This window comes from Miniopterus schreibersii (genome assembly GCF_964146895.1).
Source record: "Miniopterus schreibersii genome assembly, chromosome: 2".
Taxonomy (NCBI): domain Eukaryota; kingdom Metazoa; phylum Chordata; class Mammalia; order Chiroptera; family Miniopteridae; genus Miniopterus; species Miniopterus schreibersii.
In genome coordinates, this window is record NC_138102.1 from 78,122,076 (window position 1) to 78,137,627 (window position 15,552).

The window sequence follows — 15,552 nt, forward strand, 5'->3', positions numbered from 1 at the left end:
TCTCACTGAGTCTTTGTGGTGGCAGATCCTGGTGGTTGTGAAAAGTGGGGTTTTTATGCAGTTGTAAGATCATTTGCATTGCAGCACTCATCCATGAAATAATAACCAGTTTTGAAATACTTTCTAGTACAAATGCTTCAGGGATGTGAGATGAAACATGAATACATGAAGAAGGTATATTCTTTATAACCCTTAATCTGTGAACCTGGGGATGTTCTCTCACCTCGTTTTTAACTGCAGGGTGGTTGATTTTGAATCCTTAAATCAAAAAGTCCCTGAGCAGCTTTGTTGCAAAGCTTGGAATCCAGCATTCATCACTGTGTTCCACTCTTCCGTGTTGGAATGTTAACAGTACTGGAGTTTCATAAATTATGTATTTGTTGCTGAATGTTGCTGCCAGCCTTGAGTGGCAGTGCAGTTCCTTCTGGAGCTTATTTTACAAGATCATCAATGTGTATCAAGATGCCTTAACAAATGAAATGTAGTTCAAATAACAGGGTTACTAGTCTGTTCAACTAGATAGATTTTCCTTCTTGCTTCTGAATGTCAGAATGGTGGCACTCTATACTTTAAAATGTAAGAAATAACAACCAGGACAGATAGAAAACAATTGATTTTTTTAAAATGACTATGCCAAAGATTTTATATTAGTCATTAATTAATACAAGAAATAGTAAGATGTTACAACAAGTTCCAAGGAAAATCCAAAGAGTAAACATGCCTAGGCAGTGGAAAATGTAGAAATAAATTTGTAAGTAGAGTCACAGTTGACGACTTCCCTGGGAGGGTTGGGTCACGGGGATTAGTTACATCTTCACTGGACAAGATTCATTTGCAGTAATAGCAGTTTTCTATAAGGTACTGAGTTATAAAAATAAAATAGTCCAGTTAAAGGTGCAGACCCCTGTAGAATCAGATAACCTAGAAGGGTGTGCTAAACAACACTTAATATTCCATTGAAAAGATACCCAGTGCCCGGCTGGGCGTAGCTCAGCGGTTGAGCGTTGACCTAGGATCCAGGCGATCGGGGTTCGATTCCCGGTTGGGGCACATGCCTGGGTTGCGGGCTCCATCCCCTGTCGGGGGCCTGCAGGAAGTGGCCGATCAATGACTCCCTCATCATTGATGTTTCTGTCTCTCTCTCTCCCTCTCCTTTCCTCTCTCTGAAATCAATAAAGATTAAAAAAAAGAAAAGATACCCAGTAATTTCTTTTTGCATCATTTCAAAGTCCCAGTCTACCTGACAGTTTTCCCCCCTCCTCCTGTAATAATAATAATCTCAAATATTATTAATCACAAAAAGAGGTGGTCTCGTAAGACTTGGCCTAATTATTTACATTGGGGAAGTAAGAGTGTTAATTACTATATTGGCCTTCTTGGTTTGCTTTGCAAATATACAGTCATACAGTATTAAACAACTATTAAGCCTATAAAATTAACTTCTGCCTGGAGGTTGTTATAAGGAATCTTGGATTGGGCTTTTTTACCCCAAGGCTAGAAAATCAAACCAAAGAAACTCTCCACCATATTTCTTTACTTATAGTATTTATATAACCTTGGTTGAATTCCTTGAGGTTTCCAACATTTGCTAGGTTCCTGTCTTGATAGCTTTCTTACCACCTGTAAGGCCAGGACACTGCAAAACCAGGTACCAGGCCATTTTCCCGAGAGAGCTTTGTAGGCATTGGCTCCATTAGTTCTTAAAGTGGTTAGTCGTATCTGATTAATGAGCATCATTCTCTAATATGATATTCTAGGTAAGGGCTTGGTGTCTCCGTTCTATCCTGCAGATAGATTCTAACTGACCCTATGAAATAACTATATTGCCATGAAAATTAAGAGCACTCAGTTTTTATTAATTCTAGGAGATCACTAAGAATTGGATATCATTTTTAAGCGTTTTGATTACTTTATAAAAGCAGAGTTTACTAAATTGTAGGTTAGAGCTAGCATAGAAATTAAGAGAAAATGCATCCTTACATATCCAGAAAATAGAACATTAAAACATTAGCAGTATTCCAGAAAACAGTGAGATTTTCCTTTTCAGTTCCTTCCGTCCTGTATAATTAGTTCTTGTTCTGCTGGTTCCTGGTTTAGCAGTCCACGCTCATGAAGACATCTGCATCCAGACTTACAAGAATCTAGAAATCCAAGGAAATCCTGACTTAGTCCACGCACACAGATTATAAATTATCTAAGCAATGTATTAAAAAAGATCAGCTATTTTAAACTATCAGGTATTATTATATTTTTTAAAATATTGATGTTTTAAAAATACCTGGTATGTATAGCCCTTTTCCAGAAAACTCTGAGATTGTCCTTTCTAGCCTGTAGCTAATAGCAAAGCCTTCTGGTAAGCCCCGGAGTAATACAGAATGTATCTATAGAGTATAGAAATGTAATAGTTGATTTGTTTACTGTGATAAAATCAAAATGGAAGAGAGTGAAATTCTTTATTTTGATACCTACATAATTCCTAAGAGTTTTGATCAGTATTTCCCGTGAAGGTAAAGACATAAGCAATGAGAGCATTCATAAATCTCTAGGGCCTTCCCATAAAATACACAATTTCAGAAATACTTGTACAGTATTAATAGCATTTTACCTGTACTGACTTAACCTAGGGAAGACTGAGGGTCTCTTCTCATCTGACAACTCTTCCCATGCAACTCTTAAAATAGTAACACTGCAAACAAATGGAGTTATTTATAGCATCTCGCTTTTTATAAAGCAAAGGAACAAATCTTTATGATTTTCCAGGACCCTTCTAGGAAATCTCAAAGTTTTTGGTGTAAAAGTATCATAAAATTTTAAATATAGGGCTTAGTCTGAGAAGTCAAAAACAAAAGAAGTGGTTAATATGGGAGCACAGGTGCCTAAAAAACAATACTTGGTTGTCTAAATTATCAAAGTAACAACAAAACATTTGAAAATGAATAAAAATAAAAATCTTAACCCCTTTCACAAGTGGGGTCCCTTTTTTTCTTTAGATAATCAAGGACTTTAATCAAGTCAACATAAAGCTCTGAAAATAATTTTGGTGAGACACAGAATCTCTGCCAGCTAGGCAGATTCCATAGAAGGCAAAGAATACCTTTTTGCATGGTAGTCAAAGGCATTAATTAATCAGTAAACCAAGGAAGCAAGCCGTCAAAACTGTGGGAGCTATGCCAGAATTTTAATGTAGTTTATAAGCTTTTTTCCAGGCTCAAGTATTATAAACCAAGGCAAATAAAATTCACTTTTCAAGTTTTGTCCTTTTTTTCTTTCATATTCTGGGACAAATTTACACTTTACTTTAGAATTGCCTTTTTTATCCTTATGCTCTCAAAAGTATATAGTGGAGTTCTCCAGAGTCTGCATGATGAGTGACATCGTACCACATGCAGAGCGGTGCACATCTGGCGCTCTCCTGTTCAGCCAGATATTAGAAAGACTTGTAAATAATTTTTGTCATCCAACTATTTTATTTTGGGAAATATAGTTATTTTTCATAAAATATATGTTATTTATGTGTAAATGGAATGGATTCATCATTGCTATTTTCAAATGAATCAATATTTTTTTAATTTCTTAGTTTTGGTTTCAAATGTAGTATATATTGATAGTGATCACTCACTCAAATAGTTCTTTGGTGTCCTCAAATAAGTTTTCAGAGTGTTAAAAGGTCCTGTACTGAAAAGTTTGACAACCACTGCTTTAAGACAAAGCTACTCTTTCTTTCAAAAGTGAATATACAAATAAACACATGACAAGATGTTCAACATCATTAGTTATTAGGAAAATGCAAATTAAAACTACAATCAGATGCTCCTCTCCATATGTTATATGGTTAAAATTTAAAAGCCTGATCATACCAAATTTTAGAGAGGCTTTGGAGGAATAAAAGCTTGCACTATTAATGGGCATAGAAACAGTACAACCACTTTGGAAAACAGTTTGGCAGTCTCCTAAAAATTAAATGCATCTATCATGTGATCCAGCTATTCTGGAACCATCCTATGTATTTGCCCATTCAAAGACTTGTACTCCAAAGAACATGGTTTTGTTTTTTGGGTTTTTTTGTAATCACTCCAACCTGGAAACGATTCAAATATCCATCAATTGAAGAAGAGAAATAATAAATATAAAACAACTCAAACAAACTGTCAATACACCCGACAAGAAAAATAAATCTTAAAGTAATTACACTAAGTAAAAGAAACCAAACATTTTTTTTTTAAGCCCATAGTATATTATTATATTTATGTAAAACTCTAGAAAATGCAAACTAATCTATAGTGACAGTGTTTGCTTCGGGGAGGAGATGGGGAAAGTTGGGAGAGATTACAAAAGGACCAAAGAATACCTCTGGGATGATAAGTCATAATCTAGCTTGTGGTGACAGTTTCATGGATCAGAATTTATCAGTTGTATATTTTATGTATGTGCAGCTTATTGTATGTCATGCATTTCTTAATAAAGCTGCTAAAAAAAAAACACAAATTTTTAAAATTGTAGAATAAAAATTCCCTACCAAAAATAAAAAGTGTTTATACTATTGTATTCTTTTTTATTTGAACCTGGCATAGTCTCCACAACCCATTTTAATTATAATAATTAACCAAAGAACTAACCTGTATGTCATCACTAGGATATAGATAATTAAGAACTGTCTGTCATATACTGGCATTTTAGCAGACTAGCAAAGCTCACAAACACACATAACATAAATTTATATTGTGACGCACACATCACTTTTTCATCCCCTTAAAGTGCCAAAAATGAACCCATTCATTGACATGACTCACATATTATAGCCTGTCTGTAGAAAAATAAGCAAATATATATTACTTAATATATATTGTAATCAAAAACTTTGTAATCAAAGTTTCAGTATTCTAACTTAAAAATTATCTAGGTAGGTGTCCAATGATTATCAAGCAGCTAGCTCAACTTATCATTAGTCTTTTTTAAGTTACTTAAAGATCTTGGGGATTATCTCTAAGTTGATATGCTATAAAACATAATTGCTATTTATATAAAAAGTTTATCAGAAAAAGTATTCAGTTTAATTGAACACAAATTTACATTTTTTTATAATCTTAAAATTAAAGGCATAATACTAGCTTATTTGGCCCATAATTCTATATAAATTTAGGAGAAATCAACCTAAATAAAAATAAAATAAAACGTACAGTTGCATTATACTTAACACTGATAAGTCAGAAAAAGACATAGCTGTGTTTTAAAACTTACCATACTAGTCTCATTTGCCAACGAGTTACTTTAATTTTGTGAACTTGGATTCTTGAATTTTTATTGAGTTAGAAAGCATTTTCTGTAAAATAATTTATTTTTAAGTCTATTAAATTTAAAATTTTAGAGGTTCAATTTTTTTATTTTCTGTGAAGTTTAGGAATATTCAATTTGTAAAAGCACTTGTCACCTTTATTTGCCAAACAGAACAAGTTTTATAATTTCAAATGTGCTATAATCTAATTTATTGATACGTTCCGGAAATTGAAAATATTTCATACACTGCAAAAGGTAAAGGCCTTTCTGAGTTGTAGGCACAGACACATAGAGCTTAATAGCTACAGTTCTACAGCTTCAGCCTCAGGTAGAAAATAAACACAAAACATCATCAGTCCAGATTTCAAAGAGCTGCTCTTCTTCCCAGGGGGCACAGAACTCTTAATTGATTTGAGCTCAAAATAGAAAAATATTCAAACAAAAATGACCAAGAGCTCAGATTTCTTGTTCTCTCCCACCCAACAGAAAATATATCTCTAGAATTTTTTGTTAGTGATCATTAGCTTGTCACACCATAAAACTGAATTCTCCATCACGGCTGCCACCAAAAGGGAATCATTTGTCAGCCATGAATGGAGTAGGAAGAAAGATAAACATGAGTCAGTAAAGAGGGAGTAAAAACTAGAGAAATAGAGTCAGTGTAGCTCAAATCTACTGCCCCTGAGGATTAACTCTGGGAGCCAAGAAGTGGCATGCCTGGCAAAAGCCACCCATGGCATGTTTCATACCTCAGGCAGCACAGTTCGCCTGGCTCTGTCTGGATAATCCAGTGGGATTCTCAGTGGATAACCTCCAAAACTCTTAAAAGACACATTTTTAAAAAGAAAATCATGACTCTTGAACAAGTATAACATGAACATGTGTCATATAATTGTTTGTTTAATCAGTTAGGGAAAGGACCAGTAAGATGTTACAACAAATTTATCAGTCAGCATTTCTCCTTAAGTGTTGGTAACAGACAAAGACTGCCTGGCCTCAGCATCTAAAATAAGCATATTGACTTTTAAACTTTGAGAACCCTCCTCACATGTTGACATGTTGGCATGTTGACAGTTCCAGCCAATTTCTAAGATCTGCTCTTGGGGCTCAGCAGTGAGTGTGCTGGGCTTCCTTCCCTTACGGCTTTCACTTGCTCTCCTGAGGTGAGGCTAACTCTTGTTTTCTTTCACAGTGACAAAATCCAGTCCCTCTCCTATGCACAACACACGCGGCAGCTCATCTCATGCGGCAGTGACGGTGGCATTGTCATCTGGAACATGGACGTGGAGAGGCAGGAGGTAGGTGCATGGCTGCTGGGCTGAGCTCTACCATTCTGGCTATGCTGAAAAACAGCTCAACTGCCCCTCCTGCTCATTTCATATTTTTTCTATAATTAAACTTTGAAATAAGACATGATATGTCAGAGGGGGAAAAAATTCTGGTCGAAAATTAGTTTCTGGTTTTTTGCCCCTCACAGATTGGCATTTAACATTTATATAATGGAGATTTCATAAGAATTTAGACTGAGACTAAGCTATTTAGTTTTTAAATGGGTTGCAGTTTCACAACAAAACTTCAGGTGAGAAAAAGGAGCCTTCTATTTTCAGGTGATTAGCCCTTTGGTATAAAGTGCCCTACGAAAACAGAAAACTCATGTGTTTTACATTATTGATAGAAATGATGGCTCATGTGTGAGAAATGGTATTTGATGAAGTATGAATCTTTAGTTTGGTATTAATAGAAATATTAGAAATAATTATTTTATGCTTCTTTGAGTCATCTCCTAAATAGTTCTCCAGATATCGATATATACTTTGTCATTTTTAAGCATATATTACTAAATTTTACCATAACATTTTTTTAATATGTTTTTTATTGATTTCAGAGAGAGGAAGGGAGAAGGAGAGAGAGAAACATCAATGATGGGAATCATTGATCAGCTGCCTCCTGCACGCCCCCCACTGGGCATCAAGCTTTAAACCTGGGCATGTGACCTGACCAGGAATCAAACTGAGACCCCCTGGTTCATAGGTGGACGATCAACCATTGAGCCATGCCAGCTGGACCATAACATTCTTCTTTTTTTACTATGAGCATTTTAACTGATGTGTTTACTCAGTGTCCTCTTTGACAAGTACACTGAAGGTAACTATATTCTCATTTCCCTAGAGTGATGGTTGGTAAACTTTCCCATTGACATTTTGGGTTTTTCTAATTTCAGAAAAGCAATACTTTAAAAAGACAGCTTCTTTCCCTGCCCTCACCCAATCTCATTTCAAGAGAATATTACTCACAATCTAATGCCTTTCAAATGCCAGTAATTAAATGCTTAAGAAGATTAAAACTTGATTTGCTGAAACCATAAATCCACAGAAGTTCTATTGGTAACTAATTAAAATGATTATTATTGTTAGGAAGTAGGGAATTATAGAATATTGCTTTGGAAAATACCCTTTGGCCCCATCGAATAAAGGCAGGGAAATCAGTACATTGTGTGCTAGCCATGCTGCCCAGGCTCTCCAGGTGACCATGGTTCGGGTGGATGCCTGCTTCAGGTGAGGCCCAGTCACAGCCGGTCTGCCCTGGCCTAACTGACCTGACCAGGGGAGGAAGGACCAGTGGGCTCTTTTCCCTCAGTGCACTGTGGGGGAGGAAGAAACTTTCCTCCACCTTCAAGGTTCTTCCAGCTGGTCTAATATTCAAATAGATATAAAACAGATTAATAAGAGAAAATAACTAAATGTAATACATACATGTGTATGGGAACTCCACATATATGAGAGTCAGAGAACTTACGTACATGAGAAGTTCAAAGACAGAAAGGGAAAGTGATATAATAATGATATTTTATTTTATTTTTTTAAAATATATCTTTATTGATTTTAGAGAGAGGAAAGGAGAGGGAGAGAGAGAAACGTCAATGATGACAGAGTAATTGATTGAGCCCACAACCCGGGCATGTGCCCTGACCGGGAATCGAACCCCGATCGCCTGTATCCTAGGTCGACGTTCAACCGCTGAGCCACGCCCTGCCGGGCAATAATGATATTTTAAGCTAAGGATCACCTTGGGGCTTCAGAGGGAAGGAAGGTCATTGCAGGGCAGTAAGAAGAGCAGATGTTCTGTAATTAGAAGTTTACCCTGCCCTATAGATAGATCACAAAAGGTTCTTTCTAGTGATAACTCTTATGGACAAGGCCCCTAATTTAAATTCTTTAAGGAGCAGGTAAAAAGTTTATTGTGAGCCTGCAGGATCTCAGTTGCCTTTAGCTCAAAAGAACCTGAATACCACCATGGCACATCTTGGTGTGAGGGGTGACTCATTCTGAGCAGCAGGCAGCCTCTGCCCCAGATGGACAAAGGCCCAAAGGACGATAAGGAAACCAGGTTGTTGGTCAACAGCCCTTTGAGCCGTCTTGCTTAAATTATGCCTTTTGACATACAGATAAATGAGGGTTCGGTACTTGCTGACTATTTTAAGTCTTGTCAAGTGCTTCAGAGCTCTAAGTGATCAGTGGAGATGGTTCCATCTATTTTTTTGCAAGTGTCTTATAAACAGAAATCCCCCAAGATGTATCTGTGGAGCTGCTTCCTGGTATGGCAAGGCTGCAGTGCTCACCTCGGGAGGTCTGAGACATGTGATGAAGCAGTCCCTACCCTGAAGCGCTGGCAGACTTTCTAGAATAAAAGACATGTGGGAGAAAACTTAGGAAAACTATGAAATGGTATAAATGAAGCAAGTAGATGTAAGATAGAGCATTAGTGCTGGATATGTAGGAAGGGACTTTACCATTGTCATCTGATGTTCTCAGAGAAGAGTGTGTGGAAGGAAATAGTGCTGAAAGATTGATGGGGCCTGAACGTGCTCTGGTCAGGACAAGAAACCGCAAGAGTAAAGCAGGTGAACATGAGCCACCACACACACAGCGTTAGTGCGCATGCGCTGGGGAAGCCACAGCGACAAAAGGCTACCTGGGCAGTGGGGCAGACGATGTAAGACATCAAGTGGCTGATCTTGTTGGGCTTGACATCCCATAGGTTAATGAAATCCATTTTTTCAAAATTTTACATTTTTTTTAAAGTATACATAATAAATGTTCTTTATTGAAAAGTTACAGAGTTGCTCATGATACCACCACCCAGAAATATCACCCTTAACAGGTTGGCAAGTACCCTGCCTTACATTTTTCTCTATATTAACACAGATTTTTTTTAATTTTTTTTTTTTTTTTTACAAAAAAAGTGGAATTGAATTATACTACACATCACATGGTGATTTATTTTTTTTTCCCTTTCCTGATACTTATTCCCAACTCCCCCCTCATTCATAGGCATCCACCATGATGCATTTGACATATGTCCTAAACCTGCATGCTTCCTTATAAGAAATGCAGTGGTGTGTGTGTGAAAGTTTTTTAAAATCTTTCTACATCAGAACTGTTTTAAAAACACAACATATGTGTGACCTTTAGGATTAAAGTGTCTTTAGCTAAAAACTTTGTATTATTTTATTAAATCTGTCTTTAAACTAATTAGGACATGAAAATTATGAAGCAAATTAAGATTTACTTTTCTTCAGTTTGGCTTGTTGGTTAGGCATTGCCCCATGCACCAGAGGTTGCTGGTTTGATTCCTGGTCAGAGCACATGCCTGGGTTTCAGACTTGATCCCCGGTGAGGGGGTTGCGCAGGAGGCAGCTGATCAGTGTTTCATTCTCGAATAAATGTTTCTCTCTCTCTCTCTCTCCCTCTCATTTCCTCTCTCTAAAATCAATAAACTATTCTTTAAAAAAGAATTAGAGCTCTTAAAATTTACGTTCCTTTTGAGAACATGTATAGCTTTAGGTTTATTTCTGCTTGAAGGTAGGAGAATAGACTAAATCCCTAAATCTGTTCCATAGCAGGCGTTCCTCAAAAAAGAATTATATCAAACAGAAAAAGGCCTTCCTGGGCCTTCCCTGTGCTGCTGCCCATTGTGAATCTCAGAGAGGAAGCAGGCTATTGTTTACCACGTTTCACAAACTTGTTTGATCTCACGCCTCTTTTATAGTAAGAGTCAAATTAGAGCTCCCTAGAATTTACTTTTGGGAAACCCTGGGGTTGGGTTTATTTTTCAAGTTTCTTGGGTTTGGCAACATGTGGAAAGAGTCTGCCAGGTGATGAATTTACAGAGATGAAGAGAGAACTCTAGAAGCAAATGCGGAGAGTCATGATACACATAATCTATGAAGATCTGCTAGAGAGTAACTTTAAACTGAACACAACTTTTAAACCTGTTTCACATACTTTAGAGTATTTGTGATGGGGTTGGGAAATAGTGAACAAAGTCAGACTATTGTGTGACCCATGAGGCATGGAGCAGAGTTTCAAACCCTGCTGGGTCCTGCCACGAGTGGACAGTGGACAAGTAGCATCGCTGAGTACCTGCTGTGTTCAGGTTTTGTCCCTCCAACACAGGTAGCTGTGTGTCTGTTTAATGTGCAATTAGATATAATTGTACACAGTCAAAGCAAATATAACTGCATACGATCAGAGAATATGAGATAAAGTCCTGAATCCTCAGCGTGGCTATCAAGACTGCTGATAAAGCCCTAACTCTCCCTGAGCACCCCTGAACCCCAGCCTAGGTCATAGCACTCTCAGCACTCTGTGCTTCTTTTCAGGCATTTGCACTGATACTTATTTAAATAATAATTATTAATAATATTTTTGTGTTTAACTTTCCATGATATTCTCCATGAGATTCTTTTTATTCATCACTACATTCCAGGGCCTGACACATAATAGACATTTAGTAAATATTTTTTAAATGATTGAGAAATCATGTTTCTGTTTCTTATAAACATATCCTGATTCTGTGAGTTTCATCAATGTATTTTATATCAAGTAACCTTAGGTTACTGTTTCTCACTGTGACCTGCTGTGTGCTTTATTTGACAAGACCCCTGAATGGTTGGACAGTGATTCCTGCCAAAAATGTGATCAGCCTTTCTTCTGGAACTTCAAGCAAATGTGGGACAGTAGGAAAATTGGCCTAAGACAGGTGAGTGATATGGCTGCTTCATCAAAATGTAATAGTGTGGGAATAACTTTACCTTGTGATCTTAGAAGAAATAGGAGTAAATTATTATCATGGAGTCACTTTGTGACTGCACATTAATTTATTCCCTTATTCTACAATAGCACATTCCTACTGGATTCAGTTTTTTAGCGACTTGTCCCCAGTAAGAAGTTAACGGATATCACTTCAGAATACTAGTGGCATCTGTTGAAATATACTTTAAGGTTAGAGGGAGGAATCATGCTTAGCTTATATTGGTATAATTATAGAAGTGGTATTTATTTCTTCTTAATAATTTCACTTGCCCATGCTTATGTCTTAGTTTTAGTTATTTAGATCTATTTATAATACAGCATTTCAGTCTGTTCTTCCCTAAGGAAACCAAACGTTGATTTCATTGCTCACCTAGATTGAGCATGGCTAAACCATGAGGGTTCATTCATTCTCCCCTTTATGAGGCAGCATAATCTCTGGAGATGGCACTTTCTCATTACACTCAGCTTTAAGATAACCTGACTGCTGGGTGGTTCCACTAGAGTTCATAGTGATGATAACTAGAGAGGACCAAGAATGGGGGGAGGTCGCAGTCAGATGTTTCCCAGCAGTCGTCATTCTGAATACAGAGTCCAAAAAGAGAACACACCATGTGTTTCCATTTTGAGGGGCACTCTTGTTTAGTATCCTCAGCTGAATGCTGTTGATCACTGCTTAGCATACCTGGAGACACCGAGGCAGGAGCGCTTTAACAAGTATCTGTCCTCTCTCCCTGCAGCACCACTGCCGCAAGTGTGGGAAGGCAGTCTGCGGCAAGTGCAGCTCCAAACGCTCCTCCATCCCTCTGATGGGCTTCGAGTTTGAAGTGAGGGTCTGTGACAGCTGCCATGAGGCCATCACAGATGAAGAGTAAGTTCCAGCAGTCTGCAAAATTGCCAGGCTTAAGGAGAGAATGTGATCTGAGAGCTGCTCTCAGCACCGTAGTCATGACCAGTAGTGCCCTAGTTCCTGCTGGCTTAGAATGTAGATCGTGACAAGTGGGCAAAGCCCTCCTTTCTGCCAAGAGATTATGTTCTCTTGTGAGATAGGAGAATAGGGAGTATGCACAAAGACTGCTTCCCTGTGCTCTTCTCAACCCCAGGGGTTATGTGCATTGCAAATAGATGTTCTTCAGGTAGAGCCTTCTGTATACTCATTTCCTTGAGAAGTGCCCAGGAGTTCAGAAACCCAGGGTTCACTTTCCAAGCTGGTATCCTTTCAGGAGCCAAATCAGCGCCAGGCTCCAGCAGTTTCATTTTCCAGGAAGAGCTAAGCCACTTTACCTAAGAAGCAAATGTTACCAGTTTCCCAACTAATAAGCCTTGCTGGTCAGTCTTGCCCAGAAACCCAGGACCTTAGGTTGTTGCCTCTCATTGTGCTTAGTAGGTGGGACACATCTATGCTGTCTCTTTAGTGTTGGCTAATTGAAAACTGCCCCACATGTAAACAGAATGCTCTGCAACAAGTTTCCCTTTTAGTGAATTACATACAGCAGGATTTCATAGGAAAACGGCTGCCTAATGCTCCCACCCCCACATACCTCCAACACCTTGTATATAGTAAAATCATGTATGTACTACATGGGTGTCTTAAAACCATGTAAATAGAAACATAAAAAATGCACCAGAGTAAAAAAATAAATAAAATGTACCAGAGTAAATCAGCATTTAAAGGGAATTCTTGGCAAATTAATAAAGTATTCTTTTATAGATAACCCTAACTTACATGTTCTCCATTATTATTTATCCATATCAATTATAAATTAAGATGCCCTCCCAGAAGCATTTCTGTTCACTGATTATTTTCCACTCATCATACATGATGAAATGAATAGGAGTTCTTATTATTAAATAAGAGAGCTGCATATGATCTTAGAGATACTCTAGTTTAATTCCTCATTTTATAGCTAAAGACACAGATCCAGAGGGCCTAAGGAACTGCAAATTAAACCTAAATCTTTAATTCTGTATATTTTAAAGTAAACCATTTTTGGTATGCTGAAGATCTATTTAGATTTAGCTATAGATTAAAAAAGAAAACAAAACCACCATCTTCAGAGAGCCATGAACATCTTCACTGAAACGTGATTAGAGAAAAGCTTTCTCCTTCATCATGTTCCTGTCCCCTTTCCAACGTCACTGTTTCTTCTGCCTCTTCTGTGTGCCTTCAGAGCAACTGGGCAGTTGACAGACCTTACTAAAAATATGCATATATTAAAAAACCAAAACAGATAACAGTGTTTCATAGGCTATTTTACCAGCAAATCCTTCTGAGACCAAACTTAGCCAAAGCACTGCAGTATTTTGTTTTCTTTTTTTAAATTTATCTTTATCATTGACAATATTACAGATGCCCCCCGCCCTCCCCACTGACCCTATCCACCCTGCTGCTGCCCCCTCCCCAGGTCTTCCCCACATTGTTGTCTGTCAGTGGGCTATACATATATGCATGTAGTTCTTTGGTTAATCTGTTCCACCACCCCTACTCCCTCTTTGCCTCTGAAATACATCTGTTCCATGCTTCAAAGTCTCTGGATCTATTTTGTTCATCAGTTTATTTTGTTCATTACATTCCACATATAAGTGAGATCATGTGATATTTGTCTTTCTCTGACTGGCTTATTTCTCTTAGCATAATAATCTCCAGGTCCATCCATGCTGTCTCAAAGAGTAAGAGATCCTTCTTTTGTACAGCTGCATAGTATTCCATGGTGTAAATGTACCATAGCTTTTTATCCACTCGTCCACTAATGGGCACTTGGGCTGTTTCCAGATCTTAGCTCTTATAAATAGTGCTGCTATGAACATAGGGGTGCATATATTCTTTCAGATTGGTGTTTCGAGATTCTTAGGATATATTCCCAGAAGTGGGATCACTGGGTCAAATGGCAGTTCCATTTTTAATTTTTTGAGAAAAATCCACAGTTTTCCATAGTGGCTGCACCAGTCTGCATTCCCACCAGCAGTGTACTAGGGTTCCCCTTCTCCACATCCTCACCAGCACTTGTGTGTTGATTTAGTAATGGTAGGAATTCTGGCAGGTGTGAGGTGGTACCTCATTGTGGTTTTAATTTGCACCTCTCTGATAATTAGTGACGTTGAGCATTTTTTCATATGTCTCTTGGCCATTTGTATGTCCTCTTTGGAGAAATGTCTATTCAGGCCCTCTGCCCATTTTTTAATTGGGTTGTTTGTCTTCCTTGTGTTGAGTTGTATGAATACTCTATATATTTTGCAAATTAACTCCTTATTAGCTGTATCATTGACAAATATGTTCTCCCATACAGTGGGTTCTCTTTTCATTTTGATGAGGATTTCTTTTGCTGTGCAGAAGCTTTTTAGTTTGGTGTAGTCTCATTTTCATTTTTTCCTTTGTTACTTTTGCCCTAGGCGTTGTATCAGTGAAAATTCTGCTATGTGAGATATCTCCTATTTTACTGCCTATGGTTTCTTCTAGCATTTTTATGGTTTCATGTCTTACATTTAAGTCTTATATCCATTTTGAGTTTATTTTTGTGTATGGTGTAAGTTGATGGTCTAGTTTCATTTTTTTGCATGTACCTCTCCAATTTTCCCACGATCACTTATTGAAGAGACTGTCCTTACTCCATTATATGCTCTTGCCTCCATTATCAAATATTAATTGAGCATAATGGCTTGGTCATTTTATGAGTTCTCTGTTGTTCCATTGGCCTATATGCCTGTTCTTGTGCCAGTACCAGGCTGTTTTGATTACAGTGACTTTGTAGTATAGCTTGTTATCTGGTGTTGTGATCCCTCCAACTTTGTTCTTCTTTCTCAAGATATGCTGTGGCTATTCTGAGTCTGTTTTGGTTCCGTATAAGTTTTTGAAGTATTTGTTCTGGCTCTGTGAAATATGCCATTGGTATTTGGATAGGATTGCATTGAATCTATAGATTGCTTTGGGTAATATGGACATTGCTTTGGGTAATATTTTTTAAATTGATTTCAGAGAGAGGAAGGGAGATGGGGAGATAGAAACATCTCATGAACACGATACTTCTTCTACTCTTTTATATCTTCTATCTTTTCAACATTCTGTAGTTTTCCAAGTATAGGGTTTTACCTCCTTGTTTAAGCTTATTCCTAAGTATCTTGATTTTTTTTTTGGTTACAATGGTAAATGGGATTTATTTTTAGTTTCTCTTTCTGAGAGTTCATTATT

The 15,552-nt window shown here is 37.5% G+C and overlaps 2 protein-coding genes across 2 annotated transcripts in view; one reads left to right on the forward strand and one right to left on the reverse strand.

The window, feature by feature from the left end:
• The window catches only part of WDFY2 (WD repeat and FYVE domain containing 2), a 186,495-nt gene that overhangs the window by 161,490 nt on the left and 9,453 nt on the right, over positions 1–15,552 (forward strand). Inside the window, exons 8-10 of the mRNA XM_081129853.1 lie at positions 6,467–6,572; positions 11,215–11,316; positions 12,107–12,237. Coding sequence (XP_080985979.1) covers positions 6,467–6,572; positions 11,215–11,316; positions 12,107–12,237 — 339 coding nt within the window. The remainder of the gene's footprint in view (positions 1–6,466; positions 6,573–11,214; positions 11,317–12,106; positions 12,238–15,552) is intronic.
• ATP7B (ATPase copper transporting beta) overlaps positions 1,167–15,552 on the reverse strand; it is a 287,630-nt gene continuing 273,244 nt past the window's right edge. The window contains exon 21 of the mRNA XM_081129849.1: positions 1,167–2,141. Coding sequence (XP_080985975.1) covers positions 2,044–2,141 — 98 coding nt within the window. The 3' untranslated portion in view covers positions 1,167–2,043. The remainder of the gene's footprint in view (positions 2,142–15,552) is intronic.